The sequence below is a fragment of the Enoplosus armatus genome, chromosome 17, assembly GCF_043641665.1.
Source record: "Enoplosus armatus isolate fEnoArm2 chromosome 17, fEnoArm2.hap1, whole genome shotgun sequence".
NCBI classification, from domain to species: domain Eukaryota; kingdom Metazoa; phylum Chordata; class Actinopteri; order Centrarchiformes; family Enoplosidae; genus Enoplosus; species Enoplosus armatus.
The window spans coordinates 6952790-6968697 of record NC_092196.1 but is presented as its reverse complement, the minus strand read 5'-3'; the positions used below and the strand labels follow the sequence as shown (position 1 = coordinate 6968697).

Sequence of the window (15908 nt, the reverse complement as noted above, 5' to 3'; positions counted from 1 at the left end):
AGGCCTGAATCCTGATTGATTTTCATTATAGCTCAGAGACTGTGTTACTAATCCTGAGTGCAAAGAACAAATACAATCCTGTTCAGCACACAGATAGTAGAGATACACACTGCTGCTGCTTTATGATATCATAAAATACTTAAACTGACACATTTCTTTTGACTCTGGCCTAGTTGCCCGTGTAGCCAGTGCCCTACCAGTGGTGTGTTTTCAAACCAACAATGCAGTGGAATCAGTAGAATAGGAGATTGCATAATTTTAAGTTACAGATTTTAGCTTAATTTACAGTAGCTTTAAAGTCTGTGTGTGTACAAGAGAGAAAGAAGCGAGGGAGAAACATAGAAGTAGATAGACAGACATATTTTTTTTTATCACATTAAACAGCAAACCCCAGTGAAAACAATTTCATTCTGCTCAGGCATAAAGAAAGAGCATGTGTCTATGTTTGTGAGAGGGAAAGCAAAAAGCGGTTGAGTGTGTGTTAATCAGATACATGTTTGTTATTTTGCAAAAGCATCTATTCCCTGAAAACATTGTGTACTCTTCCAGTCTGATCTGAACCAACAGCCTTTTGTAAAACAGAAAACTTGTATTTCGAGATAGTAAATGTGAAGCACAGCTCCGTGTTGTTGTTGGTGCTTTCATTGTGGATGCTACTGTGTTGAATGCAGTGTGTGTATTTGTATGAGGAAATGTGTGTGTGGACGGGGTCGGTAGGTTAAAGGGAGTCGAGCAGAAGACAAAATGATATAGTGGTGGTATCGACGGTAGACCCTGAACCCCCGCAGTCTCATCAATCACATGACATGTTACACCACTAACATAGAGTGTAAACCCCCAATTAGCTGCCGGGGAACACCAGTAACACACCACATGAAGAAAATCCAGCCTAAACCAGACACACATGGTACAATAATCCACATTGCAACGACCTATTTTTATCACTGAATTATTACTGAAGAGAACATTAACTTCTGTTCAGGATACGTTGGCAGTTTTGGATATACTGTGTGTTGTTTACTGGGAGTTAGATGAGATGTCTTTTATCAATTTCATCTCATTAGAGAGATTAGTCTGAGACAAGATGAACCTAGCTCAGCACAGACATTGGACAAAGGGGAAAAACAAATCTTTTATATCTGTCATGTAAACAAGATTAAAATGCAGGCTGAAGTTAGCCAGTAAGCTGTGTGGGACACTGTTACTGTAACACATTCAGCAGTTTGAATTCAGCTTTAAATTCTGGGCCAACTCTGGATGATTTCAGCAACTGTGGTGCGGCATTTTGTTTCTGACTGCAACAACAAAGCGATCTGAATTTGGTATTACACTGATTCATGCTTTTGCCTGGCTTTTTCTTCTTCTGCTCGCTGAGGATCATGGGTGCTGATTCAGACCCATTTGCGATAACAGACTGAGTGAATAAGAATAAATATTACTCTGAAACAAAGTTATACGCTACGAGGAGGTTACCTTTAAAACTTTAAAATGCAAACTAACAGGATGATCCCTCTGGAACACATGGCTCTGCCTGCTATCATGAAGACTTCACAGTGCCTCCCACGATGCAAAGTTTGATTACAATAATGGCTCAAAAACATCAGACCACAAACCGGTGCCTCTGTGTGTATTAAAGCTTCAGCAGACATGTTACTCTGACAATATTCAGCAAAAACACACACACGCACATCCTCACATGTGTACCACTTGGTGTGATAATGCACATTGTAGAGTCATACCAACAGCTGGAAAAACATGGAAACTTTCTTGTTTCAACTTTTTTAATACTCTCTCTCTCTCTCCCTCTGTCTTTCGGCTGGTATGAGAGGAAGATGAATAACCCAGCTTTTCAAGCAGAAAGGTGAGAAACTGCTGGCGAGATTGGTCTCAACATATATTGGCGCCGCACTCTGCAGCCTGTCGCAACAAGTTTGTGTGTGCTATTGTTTGTATAGGCGTGTGTGTGTGTGCAAGTCCTTGCTAGTGTTGGTGAGGAAAAGAGAGGGTTTTGAGGAGCAGCCCATGCAGGGAAATTTCTAGAAGTAGAACAAATGTAACCATTATGAATGATACGTGTTTAAAAAAACACGTCCTTTAACTTTATTATTAGACAATGGCTGCATCGAGGTTTCTAATCACCTTACCGGCTGCATGCTGTACAGTATATGTTCTCCTATCGTGCCCAAAAAAAACTTGGGACAAGAAATGGGGCTGAGTGGGAGAGAGAGCAGCGAGAGAAGAGAGGATGAAGAGAGAACAGGAACAAGATAGAGACAAAGAGAGACCAACGGGGAACGAGACAAGCATACGAATATGAAAAGCAAACAGAACATGAACAAGGATGATGGTAGAGGATGAAAGTAGAGAGCAAAGTAAAGAAGCAAATTCCTCCTCGCTGTGCCATCCTGTTCCCCCTTCTGAGTTTCCCCTCATCCACACTTTCGTTTCATCTCTGTTCCTGCACAATGCGGAAGATGTACGACTGTTTGGGCGATACGAGCCAGCAGGTAATTATTTTTTGGATTATAAAGAAAAGGGATGGGGAGAGATGGGAGGATAGGGAGGGATGGTAAAGGCTGGGGGGGGTGGGGGGATGAATGGCAAAGGGGATGGATCTATTTCTCTTGTTTAATCTGCGTGTTAAATTTAAGCTTTCCTGTACAGATGAGATGGTGTTCAGAGATAAGAGCTGAGAAGTGATTACTGAGACGGCAAACAGCCACGATGGGCAGAGGGTGGGGGGTGGGGGGGGTGGGGGGGTAAAAGATGGGAAAGAAAGCAAGAGAGGGAGAGGGAGAAAACACCCAGACTCACACGCAACAAAACATATTGGTTGACGTGTGTTATTAATAAATAAATGACCGACTACACTGGGGTGAATAAGAGCTGCGTTTCCCATTGTTCCTCATTAGCAACCGAGCTGTCATGATCTGCAGATACGCTGATGAGGACAGCGATAAAAAGTGTTGATGATTACGAGCGAGGGATGATGTAAACAGAGAGAGGGTAACACAGGCGTCATAATAATGATCAGTTATGATCATCACACCAGCATTTTAAACGGTGACATCTTGCGTCAAAATCAGTTCGTTTCAGTGGATCAGTGGGTTCGCACGTGGGCGGCCAAGTAAATGAAGATTTTCATCAAGTCAAGTCAAGCAATAGCTGTGTTGACAGTGCTGATTATTGAGGAAATATGAGTCAATATGAGTGCTGAGGAAGTTAACGTAGTTCATTAGGTGTGTTATCCACTCTTATTTAATGGTAGTGACTGAGCTAACAAGCTTGCTGTTAGTAACTTTTCATTGAACGAGCTGATCGTGAGAACAAAATACCTGGGAGAAGAATATCGCATAATAAGGAGAAAGTAGCTTCTAGCACCACATATTTGAGGAAAACGTGCAGATAAATTTGTGACATTTTCTGGTGTGGCCGGGCCTTAATTATTTATATCTACAATAAACTGTTAGTTAATGATTTTACATTACATTACTTCATTATTTACAGAGTAAATGATTACCCATTTCTTAGCCATTATAAATAATGTATGTTACTTGGCAATAAACAGTTTCTGATTCTGATTCTGATACAGCAGTTATTAACAAATACTTTGTAAATTATTACACACATATATTTACGCATATTTCACATACAGTTCTTTACTTTATACTTTACTTGCTTCAGGTAGCAGCAATTCTAGCTGAGTAAAATGTGTCAGTATTCGTCCCTCCTCTGACAGAAAGAGATTAAAAGATGAAACGGAAGCAGAAGGTGGAAGGGCAGATTGCAAAGAAATGAGGTTATGCATAATAGCTGAGAACAGTGAGATGGCGATGAATAAAAATGAGATAAACAGACAGAGAGATAGATTGACAGATAGATAGATAGATAGACAGATAGATAGACAGATAGATAGATAGATAGACAGATAGACAGATAGATGGATAGATGGATAGATAGATGGATGGATAGATGGATAGATGGTAAAGTTGAGTTAGAGGAGCAGGAGAAAGAGATGACCAGCTACAGCACACACAGGGAGTGATAATGCTTGCCACTGTGTGCGCTCCAGCAAACAGCGAGATGTAAGCAGTTGATTTTCTGTCAGGGCGACTTGGAGCCAGCGTCAATCTACGCTGGGACAAGACCATTACCAGGATCACTGGAGTGAAAATGGAGCCCCATGTTGGACGGCCTGTTCCCAAACTCCATGTAGACTAAACGCACACCCTAACTTACACAGTCACAGAGAGGCTCACAGACACACTGTGTAACACACACACAGTCAACACACTCTCCAGTTCTAAGGAGTTAACATTGTTAGACTGACTATAGAGGGGACTATAGTCACACCGTAGACTGTAAAACAAGTGGATGTTACCACCATGGTGTCACCTGTTGGCTTGTGGACTAACGATTTGAGGTATTTGGTTATTTTGGTATTTTGGCCGTCTCCATCTTGTTTTTTTTGGAGCCAGAAGTGGCCATATTTAGACGAGAGGGTGGAGAACCTGAGGACACGCTCAACTATACAGGCAACCTGACTGCACCTGGCTCCTGGCTACACCCGTGTGAAGTCGCTGCCAACAAAGTTAGCTTGTAAATGTACTCCAAGATTACCGGTGGGGTCGCCCCCTGCTGGCCTTTAGAATGAATGCAGGTTTAAGGCACTTCACTGCTTCACCTTTCAGACCCGGAGGTTGGTGCTCCAAATTCAAAAGTGACACAGATCCTTGATTACAGCCCACAGCCCTGCTCAAAAATAAACCTCTCATTATCAAGTAATCACTCTTCATTTATCTATATTTTGTCTCCCTTTCAAACATGAAGTGAAATATTGTGTTTCAGCTACTTATCTTATGTTAAACGTCCTGTAAATATCGAGGCTGTGTAAGCTTTGGTAAAAATCTGATGTAAATATCATTCACAGTAGAAGTAGAACGATGAAGAGGAGGCATGACCTTTTTGAGCGTTTTTTGGATGCTTTGGCATTAAACCAAATTAAAGTCAAAGCAAAGAGGAGAGGAGGCAACTACAAGACGGGCTGTTGCAAGTTTGACACTTAATGTTAGAAGAAAGATGTGGGAAAGGTTAAAGAATCTGTTGAGCTTTTGGTGGAGAAAAAATGCTTTTACTTTGAAAAGTGAAAATTACGCTTTCACTACGCAAGAAGATTCTCTGTGCAGGATTTTTCTTTAAATACATGAACCTGTGGTATGAATTTTATGCAAACATTTATATTTGAATCTATAAAACCTTCAAAATATCACAATAAACTAAATTATCGTTCAGCTTTTCAAATGCAATGTGCTCAAGTGAGAGTTTCAATTCACAACACTGCACACAGGATCATAAACTATGAATATGTAAAATCTCATGTCAGTTTGTTTGTAAATCTGACCGTCATGCACACTTTTGATATCCTGCACATGCAATGTTTAATAGATGAGGCCCCAGAATGTGAGAGCATGAGGGAAAGAAGAAGATGAGGTGAAGAGACAGGAGGAGAAATAATAGGATTACAGTATTAGAAATGGGGGAACTGGCGGAAGGAGAAGCAGGAAGAAATGGAATAGGGTGAGGCGAAGACAGAATAGAGAAAGTGTGTGTTGTGGAGCCACTGCAGCAACAGTTGAGCTGAGGAACTTCAGGGCTCTGCAGCAATCTGTCTCACTGAGCTCTGCTGCACTGAGGTGTGGTGTGGAGTTACAATCATAACACAACTGATACAGCTGCCTCTGTGGGACACGCGTGCAGAAGGACACGCATCCGTCTATATACACAGGAATACAAAGTATGCATACATCCAGTGGTGGAAGAAGTAATGAGGTCTTTTGAATAAGTAAAAGTAGCAACACCTCAATGAATAATATTATAAGTAGAAGTCTTTCATTCATAACTTAAGTAGAAGTATTAACAGCAAAACGTACTTAAAATATCAGTCAATCAGTATAAAAATCCATTATGCAGCAGAATAACACCTGTCAGGATTATGTTATACAACTGGATTATTATTACTGGTAATGTTGTAACTGGTCAAGAGGTCAAGATGAAGCTAATTTCAATTACCTTACATACTGTTAATAATAAAAGAAATCACACTCTATAAGCCAATCATATCTTTATCTGCAAAGTAACGAGTAGCCGTCCGATAAATGTAGTGGAGTAACAAGTCAAATATTTACATCTGCAAATAAAGTGACATGAAATGGAAATATTCAGGTAAGGTACAAGTACCTCCTAATTGTACTTAAGTACAGTACTTGGGTAAATATCATTAGTTACAATTACCTACATGACATTTGACATTGAATTCATTTGATTTTTATCATAATTTCTCTCTTCCTTTGATGGCAGGCTTTCATATCGACGCTACGGAATATTTCCTCAAATATTGATTAGTCATATGTGAACAAGATCTGTTGGTCAAGCCAACAACTACAAATCAATGATATTTCTTCCACAGTAGTGCACGTGTCTGAACACCATGAATAGCAAAGTAGTGGTTGGACCTAAAATGCATTGCTTGGATTAAACAAACTCGTTTGCTCCGAGCTTCAGGGAGGATAAAACACACTGACCTGACATCCCACAGTGCAGTGCTGCTTCTCTGAGTTGTTTTCCTCAACTGTGCTAGTTAAAACCTTTTAAGCCCTTTATGTGGATGTAGGAGTTCCAACAAATGAAACGCGTGAAAGAAAAACTGCAGGCTGGTGCACGAAATCCAGCAGTCAGCTAAAAGCCGTGTGTGTTTAAGTGCTGAAAATATGTGTTTTAATCACTTTCAGAGTCCTGAACTGCCAAAGATCACGTGGGCCTCGGGGTGTGTGTTGAAGAGCAGAGATACTGACAAAGTGAAGGAAGGAAAAGCATGAAGTAAAAAATTAAACACATCGTGATGGCATGAAAAAAAAAAGGCCCAACTTGAAAATTTTCACGACCGTCAGCCTAATGTGCGCAGGAGCTAATAAAAGGCACAAACAATACATCCGTGTTGATGTGAGTTAACTGTGCACTTTGGGAGGGTCAAAGTCTATTTTTTCGTTCTGCTGCAGCATCAAAGAGTTTATTTTGGGTCCAGATTAAGCACGGAGGGGGAGGACGTTAGTTTAACAAGCCTCACTGCCTTTCCAAAAAAACACAAGCTCTTGTTAATGCAAGGTGAGAAGAGCTCTAACAACATCAGCACTGAAGCCTGAAGACACGTTTTATATCAATGAGTTTCTTTGTGAAGCACAATTTGAAGAACTGTTTTATCTTATGTCATTTGCGTATTTGTTATTTGATATTGTAATTGATTTTTTCTTTTCTCCACCTGAAAACTTTCCTTCTAAATGAAAAAAGCAACTAAACCTCTCATCATCAGTTTATTCGGCCCCACAGGCCTCGACACACAAGCACCAAACTTAATTTGGACTGCGCGCCTCGCTGTAAAATATTAGATTCATCTGGCGTTTCAGGGAAAGCAGAGCCGCATGCACGTGTTTGTCTCCGGCCTCTAAACACCTGTCACGGGCGATGATGAAAAGCTCTACTGCGGCCGAACAATAAAGGAAATAGAAAGCACTGTTGATGAAACACAATACAGTAAAGGAATAGAACGGCAGATGGAAATGGTTGTTTAGGTCCCCAGTGGGTCATTCAATCTTCTGTGCCCTTGAACACACGGCTCTTCACTGGAATAACTTATGATAAGTGGTACAACGCCGTTAAAGGAAGTGAGAGGGACTTAAACCTCTTTACCCAATTTAGGGGCGTAGGGCGTCCACCAGAGCTCACCATCTCCCTCTCTTCTGGGCCTGGTCTTGAAGCGTGGAACGTCTCCAGGTGTTTCTCAGCCTACCCTGTTTCCTCCCCCCCTGTGGATTGTAGTCCAGGGCTTGTCTTGTGACGTCTTCCTGGTTGGTATTCCTCCACAGTTCCTCATTTGTGGTTTTGATGGGCCGCCATAGCTTTAGCATGGAGCGTAGCCATTTGTAGACAAACACCTGTACCTTGCTTGTGAGTGCCTTGGTGGTGGTTTTCCACGTCTCAGACCCAAAGGGGGCGGGGGGGGGGGGGGGGGGGAGCTGTGATATTCTAAACATGATCAGTTGTATTAACGAGGACATGCGATATTGTTGATAGTATATAGTAGTATTACTGTGATCTGTCTACTATGTGAGAAGACATTCTTGAATTATTTTGTTTTTATTAATGACGGCCGGGCACCACCATGATGACCTATATATATATATATATATATATATATATATATATATATATATAAATAAATAAATATATATATATATATATATATATATATATATATATATATATATATATATAAATAAATAAATATATATATATAGTTATAGTATTTGTTGTTCAATTGTTTGTAAGATTTCCATTGTCTTATTGTCTTTACCTGTGCTAGCTTGATGCTAACCCCGCTAACACAGGCATTAATTCATGCCTGGCATTTAGATGATTTATGCTGTTGGTTAGCAAGTTTTATTGTCTTTAAATTGCTTCATGCATCAGTAGCTGTGTTTTGAGTAATGCTTTACAAACATAATCTTTATAGTTATATTGTGTAAAGGTTGACGTGCCAAATATTTATTGGCCAACACCTTAACTGCACTGGCACTGATTATTACAGCCACAGCGAGCATGGTGGTCTTAAGACAGGGCATCGCTGCACTGTTGGCTCCCTGTCAACATGTTAGCTCTGCTGATGTCCACAGATTTGGTCGCCTCGTGATGCAAAATGTCAGCTTCCAATATTCGTGGCTATATCAACCTGTTTACTGCCCTCTGTCCTCCCTCCTTCAGTGAAGCTGCAGACCATAATATCACGAGCTGAGCTGTCGTTAATTGAAAAAACTTGATTTGGCATATTAATTCCCACAGCTGAATCACGTACCAAAGGATATAATTCATTTTTAATTTTGCTTCGCTGCAGTTTCCACATAACAGATGCAGCAGCAGACAGACTGAGAGCAAAACAAAAACACAAACAGCCGCTTGGGAGGTGAGAAGCAGTGCAGCGAAGGGGGCACTGTACACTTATATTGAGAGGTGTGTGTGTGTGTGTGTGTGTGTATGTGCACGTGTGTTTTGCGCCATACATCATTGCACCGGTGCCTGTTGTGATTGCCTGACCCAAGGTTTCAGCACATTACCACCTTAACAGCTTTGTGGCTGGATTTATTTGTTGAGTGCAACAAACACACACAGGGCACAAACACACACACCTTTACACACAGACCCACTGCACTTTCTGGCTCACAGCTGGACGAAAGTCTCTCGCTGTCAAATGTATGCAGGTTGAGAATGAATTTTAAAATGTGATGCCCATGAATAGATGTGATAAACAGTCTCACCAGGACGCATCTATTCTGCACAGAAACACATGGCCTCACAGCGGTTTTATCTTTCACAGGCAAATTCACTAAACAAAATCATGACATCATATTTCATAACTAGGGTCTCAAACATTTTGTTTACATTTTAGGCAATTCATTTAGGCATTTGGTGGCATTTTCTTCAGAACAACTTACCACCAGCTCTAACTCGGACTGAAACGTACCCAGAATTTCAGTTTTCCTTCCAAACCATCTCCTTTACTCCTTTTCCGTTTGTCTCAGTACTCTCATGAAATTAAATCATAAAACTTGAGATAGATGTACACTTTTTTCTTAATGTTTGCTTTATCTGTCCACTGTCACTCATGTCTTTTCTCTGACTTTGTATGTTGCCTCAAAACATTTGTGCTTAGCCTGAACACACCTTTACTAGGTATTTATACAATTTGTTTATTATCATTTGACATATATTTGACTGACATATGACCTAGAGCAACTACTTTAATGGATAAAAATCAGCAACTACTGCATATGCCTACTCTTTAGACGTTATCCGCCTGACAGCTAGCTTGGCCTACCAGGCATGAAAACACATTTTGAGTCTGCAAGATCTGAATGTCACCTACGACATAATCCTAAAAGATCTTGTATCTTGTATATGTCAGGGAGACCAGTTTCTTCCAGACCCACAGTACACATGTGGATCAACAAACTCCTATGACAATGATTATCTGTGACCAGTCAGAAACTTCTTCCAAGCACCTTTAAATATGCTTTTCTAACAAGGATGTAACGGTGGAATAGCTGTAATACAACAACCGTCTCTATTTTCAAGTTTGGGACAACTCCCTTGTCAAAAAGAAACGATGAAAATGAAAGGATGAAGGGACAACACCCGCCCGGTTACATCCTAAAAGAGAAATTATTTAGAAAAAAATTTCTAAATAGTCCAAAGGCTTTAAGAAAAGTACAAGAGTGAACGTGTCTTTTTAGCAAGTTTTAAAAGACATCATTGTCCATGCAGCCTGGGCACAAAGCTAACCAGCCATCCACAGCTCTCAATGGCAAATCAGCAGAATTACAGCTTAGCCCTTCACTCATCAGCACCTCTCCTGTGTAACTTTCTCCCTTCCTCCTTCTATCCCTCCCTTCGTCTCACAGGCTCCTCCATCACTGGGCTCTGGTCACATCGCTGCAGTGGTTGTCGCTGGTGTCATTGTCTTCACACGCACTAACTCGAGCACGTGTGAAGTAAACAACTGTGATAGACAAGAGGTTACTTAAATGACGTCGGCATCACCGTTCACTCCGTTTCCTCGACGTAGCCTTCTTCCACTCCTCTGTCTTTCCTTTTATTTCTTACATTCACATTTTTTATTTTTCTCTGTTGTTCTGCTTCATGGTGGTCACTGACCCCTTTTCTGTCCTTTCCTGTTTAGTTCCTCCATGTCGGTACAACACTGAGAAGGTTTAAAACTGTCTTATAGGCAACGAGTCCTCATGCCCAAATGCAGTGGAACAAGAAATACTGAGATCCTATATTTAAGTAGCCATACCATAATGTAAAACTACTCCTTTATGAGTAAAAGCTTTTATCAGCAAGAAGTACTTAATGTATTAAATGTAAAAATACTTCTTGTGCAGCAGGATGGCCCCTATAGGAGTGGTATAATATATTATTGGATCATTATTACTGATGCATTACTGTGCAAACAGCATTGGAATGTTTTAGCTGGTCAAGGTGGAGCTAATTTTAAATAGTTAATATCCTGCCGGCTGCTTCAGTTTATAACAATATATTACATTTATTTTTAAAGCTTCAGACATCATGTGTACTATATTAATGTAGTGAAGTAGAGAGTAGCATAGAATGGAAATACACAAGTAAAGTACTAGTACCTCAAAACTGTACGTACAATACGTGAGTAAATGTATTCATTTACTGTCCACCACTGCCGACATGACAAAACTGATCTGCTCCTTCTACAGTATGGTCCAGAAGAGAACAATTGAATTTGAAAAAATAAATGAAACAAACGTGTTTTTATCCAGACAGTTGCACAATGATAACCTCTCTGCTCCCTCCGAACATCTCTGCCTGCACACTCGCTCAACCTGACAGAGCGTAACAGTGTGTCACGTTTTCAGCCAATCGGAGAACTGGGGTCATTTCTGATTTGCAAACACAGAAGTAGAATCAATGACAAATGTATTTTCTTTGTGCGATTGCTCTATAACTCTCTACAACTTCTGTGGGTGCAAAAAATCTTTCTGTGTAGAAAAATGTCTCATCGTGCACTCAGAATTGAGACAAATATAATGCCATTCATTTTTCTGAAGCAGACATGTCTCTTTGTTACGTTGCATGAAAGACGTTTTTGATTCATTTCTTAATTTCCACCACAATAGTTGTTACGTAATGTACGTATAATGTAATAACCATCTCAATAGCCTATCTTGTTTATTTCCACTGGGGGGAAAAAACAGTTTCCATTCAGGAAGGTCAAAGTGAACGGTCAAGCGAGTAGAGTTTCAGTGTCTTGCTCCAGGACACTTCAGCTTGCCAACATCTGTCCTGCTGATTGGAGGCATACACATGTCAACTCTGAGAAACTTCAAGACAAAATGCCGAACATTTCTTTTGACAGTGTGACCTGCATGTGGCGGAGACAGCCAACCCAGATTCCAGAAATATCTCCAAAACAATCCCTTGATCCAAGTATTAAAAATTCACACATAATTGTTTGACTCAGGGGATAAAATGTGCCAAGAGCTGCCAGCTTTCATTGTGTTATGGGTATCTCAGTGCAGTGTAACAATAATGAGCGCTGATGTCCACTGCTGCTATCCCCCTCTTCCTCCTCCTCCTCTTCTCCTTCTCCTCCTCCCCTGGAGGGTATAGAGAGGAGATCCGGTAATGACAGGATTTTAAAGGAGCCCCCGTGGCCCAACTCTTAACACCCAATAGGCCAGCCGGTCACACCCAGCACACACACTGTCTGTCTGTCTGTCTGTCTCTCTCTCTCTCTTTCTCTCTCTCTCACACACACACACACACACACACACACACACACACACACACCCCTATTCTCTGCGCTAGAATTAGCCGTTGGCCGCTCTCCAGTCAGATCCGCTCGATATTCCACCCTTCCAAAAACCACCCTCTCTCTTCTCATTGTTCACTGGAGGCCACAGTCATAGTTGTGTCACAGCAATCAATCACCCATCAATGTGAAACGGCTATACCAATACAGAGACAACACAACACAACTGCACTGTAATTTCCCCCAAACTCCCAAACTATCACCTGACATCTGTCCTCAGGAGCCTCCGTCCAGTCCCCCCTCTCTCTCTCTCTCTCTCTCTCTCTCTCTCTCTCTCTCTCTCCTACTCTATCACTATGGCCACCACTCCCTCATGGTTGCATACAGACTTCACACCATTTATCACCTCACTGTGATTCAGTCACTTGATTCATTACCCAGCTGGTGACCTTCTCACACATATGCAGAAATATGCACAGGCAGATAAATACACATTCACAAGTCCATTCACACACATAGACGCATATACACTCGCACATGTACATACATAAACACTACTGTGCTGTACAACCGAATAATCAAACCAAATTTTATATATTTATATTTTTTCAGATTTCTCTCAATCCATGGGCAGTAACACATATGTTTTTTCCAGTAATGAGTAGTGTAAGAGATCACAATTTGAAAAGCAGTAATTACATTACTTTAATTTTTGGGGTCGGCTTGTTCTGTGTCTCACTGGGAGTGTAATGGAGGGTTAATATCTGTTTGGTCTCTGCATTCAGTGGAGAAACTCTGCAGGGGCTGGAGGTGGTGGGAGGATGTTAGCTTCAGCGTTAGCTTTCTACCAAAAGGGGAGACATTTACATGTTGTTTTTCCTTAGCTGGCTTGCTAACGTTCGCTACAAGTAAACCTAAGAAACCCAAAAATCAAACCTCATGTCAATACTTTATATGTTGGTCTGAAATGTAAACCTTGAAAATATTAGTTCTGAAAAATTGTAATGCTAGAAAATGTTAAAAAATAAAAGTATTCTAAGTCTAGAATTGATATAAACATTTAGATGGTAACTGGAATAGAAAGCTTCCTGCACATATTTTTAGATGACCTGATTGAGTCTTCGGCAACGAGGACCCTTTTTTTTTTCTTGAAAATCAGAAAATAATCATACATCCCTCCATCCAGCAATTCAAGCAAATCTTATGACACTAAATGCATGTGGTGACATCGTTATCATCGTCATCTATTTCACTGCTTATCCATCCATCCATCCATCTTACTCAGTTCATACCTGGAGTTGGTCATGTCGGTCTGTCCTCCCTGACTCTTCTCCAGCCCAAGCTTAGTGAAAATCCCGACCAACACCATGATGGCCACCACTCCACAGATAATATACACGATCATGTGGGTACGATCCCGGTCTGGTTCCTCTTGGACCTCTGTGACGGGTGCCGCTGGTCGCCCGGTGTTTGCCCACACGGGTGTGTCATAGTTGGAACAGGAAGTCTGGTCCAAACTGTGGACTTTGAACTGGCAGCAGAAGCGGTAGAAGCAGGAGCCGCAGCAGAACAGGTAGATACCTGCGTTACAGTTGAAGGGTGGGTCCCACTGGCCCATGACGTCATAGTAACCCCAGCAACGGTTACCGACACTTGGAACTGTTTTGTCCTCCGCATCTGGTGTGGGTGTTGCCAGTGCAGCCTCTGGTAACATAGAGGGCTCTGTTGTCTGGTTGTTGGTGGAGACCTGGCCCAAAGCCTGACCTGACGACCGAGAGTTCAGTCCACCCAGAGAGGTCAAACCCAGGAGAACGGCCAGCGAGAAGCTCACCAAGAGTGGATGCATGGAGGTGGCCATCTTGGACTTATTCCAATGTCTTGTGATGTCTCAGTGCTGATGTGTAATTGTTAAAGGCCCAAATGAAAGCTCCTAGGTTTAAAAAACAACAAAGAAATACAAAGTTAAATATCCTTCTTGTCCAGAGCTTTAAATTATAGTCACTGAATTAATGTCTGAGCCTTTTAGGTATTAGAAATCATTGAGAAATAGAGGGGGTTTAGCTTATATTGAATAAAGAGCATTCAATTAGCACTGTGGGAGTTATTACTGCACACAGTTACAGAAAGCTAAATTGTCGTCAAGGGGCAGAGAAACAAGTGAGTGAAAGAAATCAATCTCCCATCTCAGCATGCTCCTGATAGGACTGACTGAGTCCCTTGTAAGCAGGCACTCGCATGAGCAGACATATCACAGTCCCTTGCGGTTTACTGTATGTGTGTAGGTGTGTGTTTATTAAAGCAAATAAATATTCCAAAATTCAGGAAATGTCACCTTTCACAAAGCCATATGTCATCAGCAGACAGCAGAGGCGGTTGTAGACAAATCCAAATCCGGTGGCTTGGAGGGAATCCAGTTTAGGAGGGCGTGTTACGTACCAATGAACTTGCCTCTGGCATTTCCAGCAATACGCTCCCCCGCTGAGTGGATGAATAATCCGTGAAAAGTGAGAACTCTGGGTTCCCGACGGTGCTAGCAGAAAAAGAAGGCAGATTCCTCTAAAACTCAGATAGTCACGGGCTCCCACATGAAAGGCTTTTCACTCCGGAGACGGGACTCATATTCCTGAGTGGATAACAACTCTAATGCTCGACACTGGAACCAAATCAGTTCTGATGTCCAGGAAAAGTACAGTGTTTTCCACTGGAGTTGTCTGCGTACTCCACTTCTCCCTCTCAGAACTTAACTTGCATCTATCATCCTCCTACACTCAGTGTCACTGTTCAAATGAAGCTTTTTTATTTTTGTGGTGGGCATCTTTTTCGCTGCCACCTTGGTCCACCTTGGGGAACGTTACTCCCTCCTTCCGATGTGTAATTCCAGTCCTTTAGTCCCTGATGTCTTTAAGGGTGATATTAAATATTGAGCTTTTATTTTGTAAAGATTGCGAAGGATATATCTCCTTCCTGTCTCCAGCCAAAGACCCAACAGGTAACAGCAGCTGTTCAATATTCTTTAAAACATTACTCCAGGCTCTCGTCAAGCTGAAATCCTATGATTACAGTCCAAAAGCATCCTGCTCACCTGAGGCGTGTTTTCTCTCACGCTCACGCGCGCACACACAATCACACACACACACACACACACACACACTCTCTCACACACACATTCACAAACAGCTCGAATCCCCCTGGTGACAGTGCTCTGTCAGTGTCAGTGTCTGTAGCTTTTAAGGAGTCCAATGGCTTTTTGTTCTCTGCGTGTGCGGGGGCTCCTGTTGCTGCTGCTCCGAGCACACTCCACTGAAACTGAAACCCCTCCTCTCCGTGGATCTCAGGGTCTATAACAGACCCGGGACACCGGTTGGGGTACTCTATCTGTCTGTCAGCCTGCGCAGTCCTGCCCTACAAGTGCGAAGGCTAAAGGGAGAGGAGAGAGGAGGAGAAAGAGGGGAGAGGGGAGGGCTGATGTTGTGATACTGAGTCTCTGATCTTAATGTCTTAGCGTTGCTGCACCCAA

At 41.7% G+C, this 15908-nt stretch overlaps 1 protein-coding gene across 1 annotated transcript in view; it reads right to left on the bottom strand.

The window, feature by feature from the left end:
* Positions 1 to 14745, bottom strand: part of LOC139300751 (protein shisa-8) — an 81192-nt gene extending 66447 nt beyond the window's left edge. The window contains 3 exon segments of the mRNA XM_070923931.1: positions 13684 to 14258; positions 14260 to 14321; positions 14724 to 14745. Of these exon segments, the coding sequence (XP_070780032.1) occupies positions 13684 to 14258; positions 14260 to 14321; positions 14724 to 14745 (659 nt within the window).
* Positions 14746 to 15908: the final 1163 nt, after the last annotated feature.